At 32.3% G+C, this 18,724-nt stretch overlaps 1 protein-coding gene across 1 annotated transcript in view; it reads left to right on the plus strand.

Moving 5' to 3' along the window:
- The window catches only part of LOC133198100 (NADPH oxidase 5-like), a 39,492-nt gene that overhangs the window by 17,155 nt on the left and 3,613 nt on the right, over window positions 1–18,724 (plus strand). The window contains exons 2-14 of the mRNA XM_061334246.1: window positions 425–962; window positions 1,463–1,504; window positions 9,401–9,512; window positions 9,690–9,840; window positions 10,248–10,458; window positions 11,812–12,002; window positions 12,331–12,534; window positions 12,793–12,974; window positions 13,629–13,820; window positions 14,672–14,804; window positions 15,935–16,087; window positions 18,001–18,053; window positions 18,458–18,514. Of these exons, the coding sequence (XP_061190230.1) occupies window positions 425–962; window positions 1,463–1,504; window positions 9,401–9,512; window positions 9,690–9,840; window positions 10,248–10,458; window positions 11,812–12,002; window positions 12,331–12,534; window positions 12,793–12,974; window positions 13,629–13,820; window positions 14,672–14,804; window positions 15,935–16,087; window positions 18,001–18,053; window positions 18,458–18,514 (2,219 nt within the window). The remainder of the gene's footprint in view (window positions 1–424; window positions 963–1,462; window positions 1,505–9,400; window positions 9,513–9,689; window positions 9,841–10,247; window positions 10,459–11,811; window positions 12,003–12,330; window positions 12,535–12,792; window positions 12,975–13,628; window positions 13,821–14,671; window positions 14,805–15,934; window positions 16,088–18,000; window positions 18,054–18,457; window positions 18,515–18,724) is intronic.

Consider the following 18,724-nt stretch of genomic DNA (forward strand, 5'->3'; position numbering starts at 1 on the left):
AAAAAATATTTATAAATATTTTTGCACTGCACTTATATCTTTTATGTTATATGATATTTTTCTCATTTTATCGTTTGAAAGTGTTATCTGATTTCATGTATGAAATATATCGTTTGAGTCGGTGAGACATCTAAAAATTCAAGTCATAAAAAGGAGATCCTTGATATTAATAATTAATTCAATCCTGCTTTAAATTTATGCGTATTGATACAGAAAGGAGTTTTTGATTATGAAAATGATTTCTGGAAGCTCAAAGTTCCACTTTTGTTTACAATTATCTTCCGCTTACGTTGTCTGGGTTTGAACTGATGTTGACGTAATATTTTGGATGCACTTTACAGGAGGCTTAAAATAATTAAGACGGAAAATGAAAAAAAAAAAACAGTTTTATATAAGACATGTATCATATATATATTTTTTTCAGATGAAGTCTTGTCTGGTTCCAATTTCATTGTCCGTATTAGTCGTGTAGATGATAGTGTGCGCATAACCGGAAGTAGTACGTTTCGCTGGACGGAAGTACAAGACAGCAGCAATTTACTACTTCAGCGGTTGTCCAATAACAAACCCTGCCTCAATATACAACGTTACCTCCCTGAAAAGACGAAAAATTCTACGAAACATGAACTAAGATCAGTGGTCAGTTACACAGGGGATCTGAATTCCAACAAAACAAAAATAATGGAACCGAACACCGAACCCGAGGTAAAAACGGGCCAAGATAACTTGGGATATTCATCAGAGGATGAAGTGCACAAACCAAACACGGTACCCGATGACATCACAGTTAATATCGATGTCGATGATAAGGATATGACGTCAAAAACACATTCCATTACACAAGAACCCAAACTGCAATATGACGATTCTACAGAAATTCAGATTTCATTGGACGACGAAAAACGGAATGGTAATTACAATACCGAAAAAGAGCCAGAACGCAAGAAAAGTATAGCGGTCCAGTGAGTATATTTTGATGCACTCTGATCTTGAATAGTGGTTATATACTAGTCCGTTCAGACGGTTCTAATCTCAAAGATATAATTTCATGAAACTGGTGTTAAAATATGTATAACACTTCTTTAAAATTAAGCAAAATAGTGCTTAAAAAGATGTCTAGAACATTCAGTACAAACTGAAATATTAACACATAAAGAAAAAAAGGATCGTGTACTCTATACATGTATATGTGTTATTTTCGATATGTTACACTTTCAATCTCACCTCGTTCAAAATTTGAATTACAAGAAGGATAACTCAGTCTGTTGAATTTTTTCACTGAGGACAAAAGGAGCGAAAATAAAGCGCACGCGAAACTTTCTTTGTATACAATATACATCTCCTCGCATATTGGTTTCTTTTTCATGATAGTCTTAATATATAAGAATATTAACATTAACTTGGTGTCTTTTTTACATTGTACAATATTCATGCATCTGTAATATACATCTAATTGTTAAAGGACCCCCTTTTATGATTTCTTCGGTTCCTATCATGACGTGAGGTAAGAGGTACACAATTAATCCTTTCCCAAATATTTTTTTGGTACAAGGTTCTTATAGATAATGTATTACCTTGATTTTAGTGAATAAAGTGTATTAACGTCCACTGAGTAATTTCTCCTTTATTTATTGTTGAAACCACTTCCCTTAATCAACCCATTAACTCTAACTAGTTAGAACCTGTTATCCAAAAGATTTCCTAAGAAAAGGGCTCTTCCATCAATCAGACATAGCATGGTGTACAGATCAATTATACAATATACATCGAAACCTAATCTATACAATTATTTACACAGACATGAATGAAAACAATAAACCTATTTCTTTCTTTGTTAATTATGTGGGATTAACGGTTGCAACTATTGCAGAAAAAATACTTAAGCCGCTTACGTACGTAGGTTGTGATTTTTTCCCAATAGTTTCAATAGGGTTAATTTCCGCATTACAAACGAAGATTAAGTATCCACCTATGGAACGCCGCAGCTGCCTTATGTGGAGAACATTCATTATATGCTGATACTTTAACATTATATGCTGATAGTTTGTCATTATATGCTGATACTTCAACGTTATATGCTAATACTTCAACATTATATGCTGATACCTTAACATTATATGCTGATACTTTAACATTATATTCTGATACTTTAACATTATATGCTGATACTTCAACATTATATGCTGATACTTTGTCATAATATGCTGATACTTTGTCATTATATGCTGATACTTTAACATTATATGCTGATACTTTAACATTATATGCTGATACTTTGTCATTATATGCTGATAGTTTGTCATTATATGCTGATACTTTAACATTATATGCTGATACTTCAACATTATATGCTGATACTTCAACATTATATGCCGATAATTTGTCATTATATGCTGATACTTTAACATTATATTCTGATACTTCAACATTATATGCTGATACTTCACTATATGGTGCTTTAAAAAATAGGTTAAACATCGGGATCTTCATACTAAAATTCTTTGACAAGAGAAAAAATCCAAAAAAAATTGTTTTCAATTGCAAAGTTTTAGTATATATATACACGTACATGTATTGGTTTATATACATGTACATGTATTGGCAAATTGATGGGACGAAAAGGGATAGGATACACGTGTAAGCAGTCTTGAATATACTGGCGTATTTGGGAAGGGGTAGAGAGTACATATATAATATTAAGAGTGAACTAAACGAAGATAGCCTTGCAAAAAACGCGTGTACTGCACGAAAATTTAAGATATTTTGGAAGTTCAGAAACTCTTCATGGTATTAAAACTTCGCTTTTTTTAAACATCAATGATATTACAGGACATCAAAGCAGAATATAATTTATAGGGGACAAACATTTGATTCGTTTGGGGAGGGGGTGCAATTTTTTTTTCGAGTCAGATTATTTATTTTCATGTCACTTCGTGAATGATAGATTATTCATTTTCTAGATGACCAGGTACAGATTATTTATTTTCACACAAAACAAAAAAGTCTAACCAAACTCGAAAACTCCATTTCTTTGGGGAGAGGGGTGGGGCTACCTCCACGCCAAAGTCATCCTAGTACAGATGATTAATTCACATAATATGATACCCCCCCCCCCCTCCCATGCGTATTGCATGGTCGTTCCGGCCTCAGAACCACTCGTCAGCACTTAAGTTTTTGATAGGTCTTTTATATGTAATTTTCAAATCGGTAGGACGGGGGTTGTTGTTCAGGGATTTCATTGTTATGACATCGACATAGTAATTTAGGCTACTAATGACTCAAAAGCTTTTCCAGAATCTAGCTGCCATTGCATTTTAACTGGACTATTTAAGCTGGTCTATACATCCAATGCCATGCATGCGATCATTCTGGAAAACTGTAAAATCACCGAAACTGAGATTATGAAGTTAGTTTGAACTTTGTGAATATTGACGGAGTTGTAATCTTCCCAACACCCCACCCCTCCCCCTTCCAAAAAAATTAAAAATTATAAACTCAAAAATAATATTTTTAACATCCAAACAACTAATATGATATTTCACTAAAAATTCTTCAATTTCAATTAAATTATACCTCATGCAGTATAAATTCATCTATAAGAAATCATATTAAAATACATGTATTTACTAGTATTTATATTTTTTGCAATAATACATATAATCATGTAACTTGTAAGCCAGTAAACACATTCCAGAGGGGTATACAGGATTTCAAGATGTGGGGGGTGTTTGTTTGATTATTGTTTAACGTCCTTCTCGAGAATTTTTCACTCAGATTGAGACGCCACCACTTGCCAGTGGAGAGCTGCAAATTTTTTACCTATACTCGGCACTCAGGGCCATTGAGCAGCGAGGGATCTTTTTCGTGCCAACACCTACTGCGACACGGGGCCTCGGTTTATACGGTCTCATCCGAAGGACCGGTCTCCACGTCCCACAGTGGGATTCGAACCCGCGACGTAAGGACCAACTCCTTACTTCGCGATTCTAGAGCAGACGCTCTAACCACTGCGCCACGTGGGCGACGGGGGGGGGGGGGGTGATATTAATGACAAAATGACAACATAAACTCAAAATACTACTAGTAAAAATGAGTATATAGGAGCAAAGATTTTCTCAAGATTCAGGTTTTCTCTATTGAATATCAAGAACATAAATGTTTTCTAAAACTTTTCTTTCTTTCAACCTCTTACTTTTTTTTTCTTCATTTTTTTTTAAAGACGTACATATACCACATATATATAAGTGTGGTACGTCTTTTTTAAACGTGGGTTTTCTTGACTGAAAGTGTTAGAATCTAAGTGTATTTAAAGTAGATTCAAAATTTTTTATTAACAACCCGAAAGATAAGCCCCCATGATTACACATACATATTTTGAGATACAACGTTAGTTTTCCTTGAAATGATGAATGTGAACAACAATCAAAATGTCAATATCCACTTGAACCTTTAAAATCCGACCAAAGAGACCTTATTAGCTGAGAAAAGGCGAGCATACGTCGAACAACCTGCAATAACCATTTTAATAAAAACTTAATATTCTCACACATTCTGTTAAAACATGCGTTTTGGACGATTTTCGTATCACGATCCCGATGTTTTACCTATTTTTAAAGCACCATATAGTGAAGTATCATCATATAATGTTAAAGTATCAGCATATAATGTTGAAGTATCAGCATATAATGTTAAAGTATCAGCATATAATGTTGAAGTATCAGCATATAATGACAAACTATCAGCATATAATGTTGAAGTATCAGCATATAATGTTATAGTATCAGCATATAATGACAAAGTATCAACATATAATGACAAACTATCAGCATATAATGTTAGAGTATCAGCATATAATGTTAAAGTATCAGCATATAATGTTGAAGTAACAGCATATAATGACAAACTATCAGCATATAATGACAAACTATCAGCATATAATGTTAAAGTATCAGCATATAATGAATGTTCTCCACATAAGGCAGCTGAGGCGTTCCATATCCACCCCTTTCCCAAAATATATACTATATACTGCAAAGGCCATTCCAAGGACATGCTTTTAAACTACTTGGGAAAGGGGGTTCTCAGAATAGGACAACGCTGTCAAATGAAGATGGAACTGTTAAAAACATGAGAGTTGTGAATGATAAGCTGTGTTTAAAGCATTGCATAAAATCTCATTATGTCCTCAATACGTGATCATAACAGGTGCAGCAGAACATAGCAGGCCCGTAGAACGCGGGGAGGGAGGCGCCCCCCCCCCCCCCATTTTTTCTGAGGGTAGTATTCTGCTGTATTAAATGTTCTTTAAGATGCTGGTTGCCCCCTCCCTTCAACCATTTTTGTTGCTGTTAGGTCGAGCAGTGGCAAATTCCAGGATCTGGACACTTCATTACTTAATTTAGGTGCCCCTTTTGAAACCGTTGCTACAGGTCTGCATAGGACATATTTCATGCTGATAGTTTTGACTTTGTTGATGAAAAACAACGAGATGGTGTAAACGTAACTATTTGATCATAGGAAACAATGTTTTTCAGCCACTCTTTAAAATTAAGCCGATTTTCCTCTGCTAACGTTAACGCTTGTTTTGGTGTGAAAACTGATATATTTAGATATTGATATACAAGTTAATACATGAACTTTATTTTTTTCGAAACGCATCAAATATATAATTTAAGATCTTATGTACCTTGGAATGACCTTCAACCACTACTAAAATGTCACTGACCTCCTAAACCCATTGACCCCAAACCCCCTCCCTCACTGTAAATGAATCAAATTACATATTTGAAAACATTAGTATATATGGTAAATGCGTTCTTTCAACTGAATGGAGGTAATATTACGTACAAATACCTGAAAAAGGGACTCTGTATATTGAAAAAACAAATATATTGAAAAACGTATAAAGAGAAATTTGGAAACAACGACTTTCTCATATAAGGAGTAAATCACTTAAATTGCGCCTATTGTATAAATACATTCATTGTTCTTTGTTTTTTTTTCTTATTATGAATTGTATTGCTTGACCCATATGGGTGTATTATACAATAAAGAATTATTATTATAAGGATCAACCAAGCTATTTCTTGCATAAACAGAATGATTGTAACTGATGGAAAAAAAAAATCCGTGATTAATATAAATTATGCAACCCATTAGAAGGATCACCCGCTATATTTTATGGTCATCATCAAATCATTGTCGTTGAAAAAAAAAATGATTCAATGTGTATCTTTTTGCAGGATATGTAAGGTAAATAAAAGTAATACCCTAAATACATTATATGCATGTACGTGTATTGTAGTGTTTTCTATCATGTGTTTGTATAGGAGTACATGTTTATGCTAAAACAGGAAAAGCATTTCATTGTTACAAGCAACATTGTTGTATACATGTATATGACAGACCTTTTAAAATCATGTAAAATTTAAATAAATATTTAAAAATCTTAAAAATAATGCTGAAATTGAAATTTCATTGTTTTAAACAGGTATATACCACAGGTACTTGTGGACAGCCCCCCCCCCCCCCCCAATTCAACCCCGACGTTTGATAAAAATAAATTATATTTATTACACTTATTCATCATGTGTGCCATAGGAAAAAATCGTGAAAACCCCAAAATAATCGTTCCACACAAAATACCCCACTATATATTCTCTCTTATAATGTATAGTGGAGTATTTTTGTGTGGAACGATTATTATGGGGTTTTTACGATTTTTTCCTGTGGTACACATGGTGACTAAGTGAATAAATATAATTTGTGAAAAAAAAATGTCCAACAATCATCGGGGATGAATGGGGAGGGGGGTCCTATCCACAAGTACCTGCGGTATATACATATGTTTTCAAACAATATGAAGACTGAGCATTTAAGAAAATGTTTTTCACTCAATGTACATGTATATTGAATTCCATGTTCCAGAAAGTTAATCAGATTTTACTTTAAACAGCTCATCGAAAAGTGTTGCAATTATTAAACAAATCCTATTTCAATGTACATTTGTATCAACCATGACATGTAATTGACAAGTCTGATTTTTTAATGAACAGATACTTTAAAACTCGGTAAGGATTGAGAACGCGCCAGACTGCTTTGCTTCTAAAAGTTGTGCACGGGATTAGAGCATTTATTACATGTTCATGCATATATATGAAAGTACTTTTCTCTTCAATATAAACAGAACTATGTATCATGAAACATTTCTCTCTGAAATGTTTACTTAGATTAGTTTTTCACTTTACAGGAATGCATATTGCTTTTTATTGAAGCTTCATTAAGCGTTACAGATTTTGTAGTTGGTATACATAGTTTATATTACCAGACACCTGCTGAAGGTATTATCCCACCTGGAAGTATCACTTCCATGGTTTTTTTCCCTCTTTTTCTTGTTTTGAAATATTTATAAATATATACATGTCTGTTTATACATTTAATAAAAAAGGTAATTGCCTATGTTGTTTGCACCCGTATTAGTTGATACAGTTGCTTTTAGTTGCTATCTACATTGTATATAATTTTTTTTTTCAAATTGTGTGGCTTGATTGCTTCCACACCGTCTCTTTGCTCATTTTCTAGTGAATGATTTTTGTTCACTGTGGGACAGTAGCTTTTTAAAAAAAGAATAAACATACCTTAATAGATAGTTACTATTTTTCAAATTATTAATCGAATGATGAGACAGGCAGGTAAAAAACAAAACGACAAACAAAACCATTCTTTTGATTTATGCTGTTATAGAAATATATATGTTTAAAGACCATATCATTCTATTAATCAAGTGTATCCAAGACAGTTTACATAATGTAATCAATAGACAATTTTACCCAGAGATATATTTACCAGTATTCCTCATGTAATATGAATACAGTAAAATACGCTTATAACGAAGTGCCAGGGACGGACGATTTTGCTTCGTTATACACATGTAATTCATTATTCAGTAAGTTCTCGATATATTTTAAAGCCAAGGGGAATGAAAATCACTTTGCTGTAAGCGTCAATTCGATATGAGTGTGTTCTACTGTTACAGTACTTTCATTCAATGTGGTTTGTTATTTTAAAAAAGATTATTATTAGGGTTGATGAACCCTCTGATACGAGAGATAACTCTTAGGAATAAATGACTATTATTCCTTTATAAAGTTGCCACAGCTAAAGGCCATTTTTGTAAAGTTTTGCCCTGTAAGGTGTGCTGAAATTATGTGCATTATAATTTCTTTTGGTCCGGAAAATCATTAGCTCAGCTAAAAAAAAAAAAAAAAAAAAAAAAATTCTGTCTGAACGAACATAGGGATAAATAATCTTAAGGCAGTATAATTTGTAATTTTTTTTCTTCATTTTTTTAAAGATGTTATTTGAATAAAATGATTCTATGGGCCTATTTTACAAAAGAACATACGACTAAGACCAAAAACTTTAAGTTGTAGTAAAATCTTACAAACGTAATGATTGTCTACATAAATATATCTTTCAAAATTCCCTTTATTAAAGATTTAAAACAGTTTTTATATTGATTTAAAAAAAAAAACGTAGTTATTTTCAAAATTACTTTTTGGTCCTAGTAAGTTGTTTTGTTAAACACAGAACATTTCAATTATATTTAAAGAAATAATGACTTGTCTAGAAAGGTTCAAAGTTCGAAAATAATGTTAAACAAAGGTATCATGGAAATTCATTATCGAAAAACCTCAAATATCAAATGGAACTTATGTTATCATTTGTAAGATTTAAATGAACAAATTTTTCCATTTTCCCAAACATCTTCAGTTTCAAATAATGCAGTTTTAAGAATCAGATTTACTTTGGCTAAGAGGAAAGAAAGGAAAGAAACCCCACTTATTCCTCATCCTTATGCATGCAATTTCAAAATCTATATTTTAATTTTAATATATAAACTGTTACATGTAGTTTTATTAAAATATTGTGTGGAATACAGAGGAACAGACAGATTTTTCATGTAAGACAAAACAAGTCTTTCAGATTAAAGAAAATTGCTTAGACCAGACGTATTGATTTCAATTTTCAAAGAAAGTCAAAACATAAACTCCCACTCTATATTCTATATTTTCAAAGTTACTCAGATTAACCATCAATATTTGATAAAATAGTTCAGTTCCATTTCGTAATGCAAAGCCGTCAGTATTATGAACATCAAAAAACAATAATCACCCGTTGTGGAATAAATTGCTTCTAGCTTTTAAACCAAAAACGGATTCTACTCATATTTGAAACATTTTCGAAAAGTATATTAAACATTGACTTTTTATAAACCGTCATAAGCTTTTTCCTGGAGTAAAGCAGGATTAGCATTAATGCAAGCAGCCGTAACTGCTGCTTTTTGATGACTCGTTCTTTGGAAGATAATGAAGATACAATATTGCTCGTTCTCGTCTAGGGACGAGGAACAAAAATGGCTGTCATGGATGGAGGTTCAGTTCAAGAAGATTGCTGGCGACGATGGAGAAATCAGCTTAGAGGAGTTCAAAGACGCCCTTGGGGTCAAACGGGTAAGTCGGAATCTCTTTTGCACTGAATGCTATTAAAAATTGCAATGATCTGTGATTTGCATACGTAGCACTATGGTCATTTCATGTACATGTATTTTTTCATCACAATAATTTTAAAATAACCAGGCGTTGTCAAACACCATTGAAAAAAAATCGCTATAACTTGATTTGTTTTAGTCCTTTTTTGCTGAGCGCTTCTTCAATTTATTTGACACTGATAAAAGCGGAAGTATTGAGTGTGGAGAGCTTATGGACGGCCTCCGGATGTTAACAAAGGGCAAGCCTGCGCAGAAACTCAAGTTCCTGTTTAATGTTTATGACGTGGATGGTCAGTTGAAAAATGTTTTACGTCAAAAATTACTAATTATAAATATTATTTTTACGAATTTAGAGCATGGCAAACGTTTCACACATTTGTAGTATGAAATACTGTGTTCTTTTAATTTACGTACATGTTTCTGTATACAGTATTCATAAAAGATATCTTTCGAAAGTTAAAACTTAAACACTTGCCTTTGTGAGAGTCGATCGATCGATCATGATAAATTAACAACTTAATTGCATTTAAGTACTTAACATATGTCTGATTCTTATTCAAATGTGAAGATAGAGAACAATTGTGGGCAGAGCAAACATGGATTGTTTCTAACGATTGTAATGGGTTTTGAAAAATTTAAACTCTTTCTTTGATTTCTTTACATGTATTACTTTTTTTTTTATCTTTTCCATTTTAAGGATCGGGTTCAATTGACCGGGAGGAATTGAAAACTGTATTACGATCCTGTATGGAAGAGAGTTCATTGTCTCTGGGGGAAGATGACCTGGATGATCTAACAGACGTACTATTTGATGCCGCGGATGAAGACAACAGCGGAAGCATAACGTTCGAGGAGTTAAAGGCTGAGCTAGAGAAACATCCAGGAGTGATAGAAAATTTAACAATCAGGTAAAACGTTTTTGAATGAAAAAATGTAGTCTAAACTATCATTGTTTTAACAGTCACATCAGGTAAACTAGTCAAAACAACAATTACAAAAATAATGTCAATTTTCAATTTGCATATTTGTAAAACGTTTGACGGATTTTTTTTTGTTTTGAACATACATTGTATTTTATTGAATGAATTAAAAGAATTGGAAACAAGTTCTTGCAACTAACTGGCTCATCTCCTTAAATATAACAATGTCATTCAATTGATATACATGTAGAATATAAATTTGAACTTCCTTTTAAAGTAACAAAAGAAGCAAAATTTCAGTGGATGCAATTTCAAATTCTGCATAGGATTATTGCAACAAATAAATACCTTTACAATCTCAAACTAATTGATTCACCTGTATGTTCCTTTTGTAAACAAGATGTCGAAACGATTGAACACTTATTTTTTGAGTGTTTCTGCGTTAAAAAAAATATGGTGTTACATTGAGGAATGGTTTATAAATAAGTTTTATTTTACCATCAATTTTGATAGAAAGGATATACTTTTTGGCAAATTCAACAACAAAAACATGTTTAGACTACACAATATATTAATACTTACTGTTAAGCAATTTATTTTTGCTAGTAGGTTTAAAAATGTGCCTAAACTAAGCATCTCAATGCTAGAAAAAAATATTGTGGATAGAATATTAGTTGAAAAAGTTATACTTTTAAGAAACTGTAAATTTTCAGAATATGAAAAATTGGAAAACTATTTGTGATATGATATAATGTATTTAATTTTCTGAAGTTTATATACAAATGTACAAATACGTTAAAATACTTAATACTGTTCCCCCCACCTCACTTTTTTGCACCCTTTCACCCCCTCTTTCCTTTCTTTAATTTTATTTCTGTATGTAAAGCTTTCACAGTGAATATTCATTAAAATGTACAATATGTCATATACAATTTTAATGTGATTCTGAAATGCAACATATATTTACTACAAAGAAATTATATTTAATATGAAGTATCAGGCAGTAGAAATGAAAGTATGTATTGAATGTTAACAAATATATTGTATAGTCTGTATATGTGAAAGCACAAATAAAATCTATGAATTAAAAAAAAAAAATAATATAAATTTAACAATTGATACACGTGAAAATTCTGTTAAATAACATATCAATTTAAAATCTACGGGTTTCATCAATAAATTTATTCACAGCAGTAAAAATATTGATATTTGTTTTGAAAGGCAAATTCAAATCACACCATCATAATAAATTTGTATCAATAGTGAACCAATTCTTCAAATACAAATAGGCGGTTAAATAAAATTATTCCTAACGTTTCGATTTATATATTTTTTTTGCAGTGCTGCACAATGGCTGAAACCCCCGGCAGCCAGTAAGAAAAAGCAGAAAGGATGGACAGAAAAGTTTACATTGAAGTATATACGTAACAACCTGAGAAAAGTTATCTTCCTGCTTCTGTATGTCTTGATCAACCTCGCTTTAACAGCGTACACAGTGTATAAATACAAAGACTCCAATGGCTTTGTGATAGGTACGATATCGATCTATTGCAATTAGATGTTTCCACCCAGAGATGTACTTCTATAAATGCTTTTTTCGATAAAACCTCAGTTCTCTTCCATACCTCCACTCCTCGTAAATTGTGCTCTTTTGCAAGCAAACATTAAAAAAAATGTTGTTCATAGAGACCAATCGGTTGATTAAAAAAATATTTTTTATGAGTATTTTCGTTTATATTTACACTTATTTGCTGTTTCATGTTGTATTAAAGGATTGGGTTTCCCTGCAATAACTACTCTACCTGTGGAGAAAAGAAAAGGATGTTGCTCTGAAAAAAAAGTTTATTTTTGCTTTTTCAGTCGCCCGTATTGGAGGAATGAATCTCAATTTTAACTGTATGTTCGTCCTCGTTTTGATGCTGAGAAAATGTCTGACATACTTACGAGCTACGCCATTGGCTGGATTTCTTCCCTTAGATCAGAATATACAGTTTCATAAAATGGTCGGAGGCATGATAGCATTTTATGCAATCATCCACACGATCGCACATATAGGAAATGCTAGTAAGTTTTAAAATCTCATATCAATATATAGACTTTTATGGTAGATCTTCACTACTAAAAGGCTATTTATATTCTTTTTCTGCTTTTGGTAAAGTAACCCCATGTATCAAGGCCTCAAACAAAATATATTTTTAGTGTAAATATATTTCCAATCAATACCCCTTTTTCTTAACAAAGGTAAACGGCATAATCATTTTCAAGCAAAAGATTGTTATATAATATTTGATAGTATTTTGATATATAATTGTCTTTTTGTAGTTTACATTGAATATGTGACACCAGAGAAGAACCTGACAACAATAGATATCCTATTCACAACGAAAGCAGGGATCGGCTGGGTTGAGGCCTCGGCATACATTACGGGATGGCCTATCCTTGTCATTCTGATTATTATGGTGATCTGTTCACTTCCGTTCGTTAGAAGAGGTGGCCATTTTCAGGTTAATTTCAACAGAATTCATTATACACATGATTCCTCTTCCTGTCAAAGATTGTAAAGATCTGGACAAAATCAATCGTACTTTAAGATGACATAAAACAACTGAACAACTTAATATTTCTGATCTGCCCATCTGTATATAATATTCATTTATAAAATATACAAAAAACAAAAAACAAAACTCAGCCTTGGTGCATTTATCTCGCAATCGTACATGCATAACATGTGAAAAAAATCTTTTCATTCAAGGCAGTTAATTTGAACGTACAGGTGAACATGTTCTGAAAAATAGAAGACATAATTATACATTTATGGTAAGATTTTTTGATCCAAAAGTAGCTTCTCTCTGATAAAAAAAAGTCGCCCGCGTGGCGCAGTGGTTAGTGCGTTTTCTCCAGAGTCGCGGTGTACAGAGTTGATCCTGACGTGGCGGGTTCGAATCCTACTGCGGGACGTGGAGACAGGTACATCGGATGAGACTGTAAAAACCGAGCTCCCGATGTCGCAGTAGATGCTGGCTCTAAGTGCCGAGTATAGGTCTAAATTAGCAACCCTCCACCAGCAAGTTGTTGCGTCTCCATATGAGTGAAAAATTCTCGAGAGGGACGTTAAACAATAAACAAACAAACTGATCAAAAATATCCTTTCTTGACAGGTGTTCTACTGGACCCATATGCTGTACATACCTTTCTGGATCCTCCTCATCCTACATGGGCCAATTTTCTGGATGTTTTTCGTTGCACCAGGTGCTATGTTTGTGCTTGAGAAGATCTTCAGGTCAAAGCTTATAAAGAGGGCACGTTACGGCAATACTCATATAACGGAAGTTCACCTCCTACCATCCGGAGTACGTGTACATAAAACATTTATTGAAAAATACTTACTGAACTCTGCTTAGAAAGTTTCATGCATAAGTTTTCAAACTTAAGCAATGCCAAATTCATTAACAAATAAATCAAGAGGGACAGTTTAATTAAACTGAATGGTTAACTGTCTACGAACTTTTTTTTTCAGCGTGGGATTTATATATGTACGCTAAATGCATTATTCTATACCAAATTAATGATGCCTTATAATGCAGGCTTGTGTAATAATATAGGGTTAATGAACTTTTATTTTTGAATATCAGCACTAATCGGCTGTGCAAATACACGAGCTTCAATAAAAAGACATATTGATATCGAACGCTTAAAATTCTCTAGACTTGGTTTTTTTTTTTATCGCAGACTATTTATTAGCTATAAATAAATAATAAAACAGATTACTTTGTTATAAACATTTAGTTCATCAGAAGTGTATTCCCTGTGAACTGTATTTTGTCCTACTATCAGTAGATACACAAAAATAGGCAAATTTGGTAATATTGGTGATATTCTCATAAAGTTCTTCCTCGTAAGATATACATCAACGCGTTCCTCATTCAGTACTCAGTAGAAAACGTGTATTACAAATATTGAGGAATTATTTTAATTCGTGGGTGTCAATGTTGGTGAGCAAGTAAAATTTTACTGGTTGAGACGTAATTCTGTGATTAATTCATTTAATTAAGGAGGTTTCAATGAATCAAAACGTTAACAAATTAAAGTTTCATGTATTTTCATGGCTATGGGTGACCCTTGAAATGCAAAAATATTGGTCCCCCACGAATAATGATGATTCCTTAGTATAAATGTTAATCATTTATTACCCTATTTTTAGGTATGCCATTTAGTCATATCCAGACCTGACAATTTTAAGTACCAGCCAGGTGATTACATCTTCATACAGATCCCTGTCATTGCAGCTAATGAGTGGCATCCATTTACAATAAGCAGCGCTCCAGAAATGAAAGGTAAAAGAATATATGTTCAGGACATAGAAGAGTGCTATCTATTTGCAATTCCGTAATACAATCCTGGTAGCAGAACATATTGTTTGACGTCTAGACATCTTTTATTGCTATGATTATTTCGAAACAGTTACATATGAACCTAAAAGTAGATATCTATTTTCGCATTGTAAGTGTCCAGATTTTTTCGAAAATTATATTTTTATATCATTATGCGTTTTTCAATGCATCAGCAAAACATTTTTGTGATGCAACATAATTTAATTCAAAGTATAGAAATTGCTACTCCTTAACGTAATTTTTTATCATGAGCTTATTTTCTTGAACTAATCCGTAATTCGTAATAAAAATTTTTTGTTGTTGATATTTTGGTTTTATTGGTCTCTCAGTACTTTTAAACAAGAGCATTCTAACCATCATTTGAATAAACGACATTTATGGAAACGCAAATGATTTGTAGTTTTTTGCCAAAAAAACACCCCATCTCCGGTAGTTGCTGTTGTTTAAAAAAAACTATTGCTTAAAGATATTTCGCAACTATGATATGTACAGTGCAGGAAACTAATTTTGTTACAGCATCGATGCTGATTTGAATGCTTCCTTTGCTTGCTGATTTGAATGCTTCCTTTGCTTGCTGATTTAATGCTAGTAATCCTTATCCTGATGCTGTTTTATAATTAGGTCAATGCTACCGGAAGTAGCATCATGCTACCGGAAGTAGATAATGAATTTCAGCATTGCCGTTTAAAGCAATAAAAGGGCCTTTTACAATTATTTGATCATAATATCTCACTATATATCAATAATGTGAATACTTTAATCAATATTCTTTCTTTTTTTTTTTAATTTTTTACTGAATTAAAACTCATTGATTTTCTGATGCTAGTAGGATAATGCTGATTTTATGTAGGTCAATGCTGGATTTATCCTTTGCTTGCTGATGCTGATCCTGGTAATGCTGTTTTTTAGATGCTGATGCTGATGCTAGCTCGATCCTGATGCTACTAATGCTTATGCTGATGCTGGTTTATGTAACAAAATTAGTTCCCTGCACTGTACCTACATTTACAAAGATAATCAATATGTTTATGAAACGATATTGCAGTGCATAAAATTGTATATTTCTTTTAAAGGTCACATTTGGCTACACGTTCGATCAGCTGGACACTGGACAAACAAATTATATGAGTATTTTTCAGAGTTAGATCCCATAAATTTGGGTAAGCCAGAGGTAGCCCTTCAAAAAAGGCGACCTACTCTCTCACCTGCACTACTTAATTTCAAAGGTATCTTATTTTACTCTATCATTTAGTTTTTTTTCTTTTGTATCACAGCAAAACACGGTTTAAAGGAATATACTGTAATCAGTTTCTAATACCAAATGATCCGAATCTGAGGATTTTTTCATTTCTATGCAAAGAGAAAAAAATCGTAAATATGATTAAATTCTAGAATTATGGATTGTATAACCGTGTTTTATACTGGATGGCACGAGTGCACTTCAACTTAATGTCTTATCTTTTACATGTATATGTACATCGATATGATATACATTACACAATGTACACATTTAACTGTATATATTAAAGAAGATCGACATTGCACTCATTTTGGGATTAAATCATTTCTGCAGCTTTACTTGTCCTAACATGATTCTGTGTTTATCTTCCTTATATACATGATAATAACAGTATCTGTACTGTTATATTCTTATTAATTACACATCATTTTAAGAAAAGAATTAATGACACGGAACCTCAGTTTTTAAGGTCTCATCCGAAAGACCCGTGACATTCACCTCTTATGCCCTGTGCTTGGCGAAGACCCAGTCACAGTCAAATTAAGATTTCAAATATAAAATGTTTATCATTTGCAAGTTGTGGTCAGTGTTCATGTCATTTTCTGATATTCTGGTTAGTCGATAACAGTATCAGAAAGTACAAAGTCACTATCCCCATTGCAGTATTAGAATATTTAAAAAAAAAATCATCACACATATTACACTTACCCCATCGATATATAAAAATAGAAAAATTAAGTGCATTTTCTGGTTAATTGTAAAGGACTCGCATTAAGGATATTAATGAAACATTGTTGATTTTAGTATTATTTAGCTTTATTATGAATATTAATTAATTCGTTCATTAATGACGATGCCTTGGTAAGAATGCACACATATTTAGTTTAAACTTTTTTTGGTTTCTATTGTCCATGTATTTTAATTTTGTAGACTGTCTTAGTTACCAATTGTTTTTCCTTACATTTAATATAATATTTGCTTGAGTAATATACGCGGGAGGAATTATACCAAATTACTATTTATATTATAAGCATGCACTTATATTTATAGAAGAAATTTGTGTTAAGATTTCTGGCATTTTATTTTATTTTAATGTTGTCTGAGAAGGTTTGATGTTATTTTCAAGAACCAGTGTTGAATCATTTAATGTTAAGTCATATGCACTGAATGGAACATGAAAAAGTACCAGGCCCATACAGAGTATTCTGTTTTGCAATTGCTGTAAATCATTTTTTATTTGCGAGACCATTATTGAGAAATTTACGCGAGACTGTTTCCTTGCGAAAATTTGATTCTCGTGAATACTTATGTTTGTAAAGATTGTATACAACAAATGTCAGACTTCATGAAAATTTTGTCTGGCTTATAGATACCAAACAGCTCTCTCGCGAAAATAAGGTGGCGCGAATATTTGGTGATCTGCATAAGTCATCCTTCTAAGTGACTAAAATAATATCATAGCTAAAACAATTGATCTTTGGTATGGTTTATAAACAGTTCTAGGCAATCGAGTCTTTTTTGTCTTGCACATGTTAACAATTAGAGGCAACATACATGTATATACATGTAAATTTGGGTATAGCTCTCTCTACTTTAGTTTTGCTATGATGTGTTTTATGTTTTGTTTACAATTTTCCAGCAATAAGTGATTCTGTTTGACAAAATATCATTTTGAAAATCAATACATTATTTTCCTCCTGGAAATAATTATTTTATGTGATTTTAGGAAATGAAAAAATATTCAATTCTACTTGCATAATTTACGTTAACATCTAAATTAAAAAAAATAAATGAATAAGAATTGAGCATCGGCCAATTTTTAACCCTGAACACTTAGATATAGTATTTTCAAATAATATCATTGATATGAAATCAATTTAATGTTTATGACTTTTTTAGCGTCGGGGAAACACTCAGGACGAAAAGGGTCACAATATTTGGAGAAAAGTCAGGTATACTTCTATTTTACGTTTTTTTTGTAAACACTGAATGCAAATAAATATACATTTCATTTTACCTTTAATCACAAATATGAAAAAAAGGGAAGATAACGAACGGTGATGGATGCATAAAAATTCAAACTACTGTGAACTCGGACCACTTGAAATTCCAAAGGTGGGATCAGGTACCTAGGAGGAGTAATCATCCCCTGTTGACCAGACACACCTGCCGTGAGCCCTATAGATTGATGAAGTAGACGGAACATTCCGTAGTCAAATTTAGTATTAAAATATGAATACCCCTTTGATACGTTGGCCCAAAAAAAACCAAAAAAAAAAAAAAAACCCAAATAGAAAGCAGACACACACTCATACATACAAAAGATGTTTTCATTAAATTTATATGCATTTCACAGAACGAACTTGAACACGAGAAAAGGGTTGCCCAGAAAGTCAAGAAAGTTCATGTTAAGGTAAGATCTTAAAGAAATTTGCATTTAGTAAAAAAATATTCAAGAGAAAAGAGTAAGATAACTGACGAATGAAACACTGAACGAAAATACGTTTCTTTTAAAGGAAGGGTTAGGAAGGGTTAATACAACTTATAAATTTAAGGTCTATGTAGTCATATTAACAAGAGATGTTTGTGAAACACTTATCCCCCCAAATAATTGGACTTTTTC

This window comes from Saccostrea echinata, unplaced genomic scaffold (genome assembly GCF_033153115.1).
Source record: "Saccostrea echinata isolate AGI-Se365-2 ecotype Australia unplaced genomic scaffold, CSIRO_AGI_Sech_v1 ptg000033l, whole genome shotgun sequence".
Taxonomy (NCBI): Eukaryota; Metazoa; Mollusca; class Bivalvia; order Ostreida; family Ostreidae; genus Saccostrea; species Saccostrea echinata.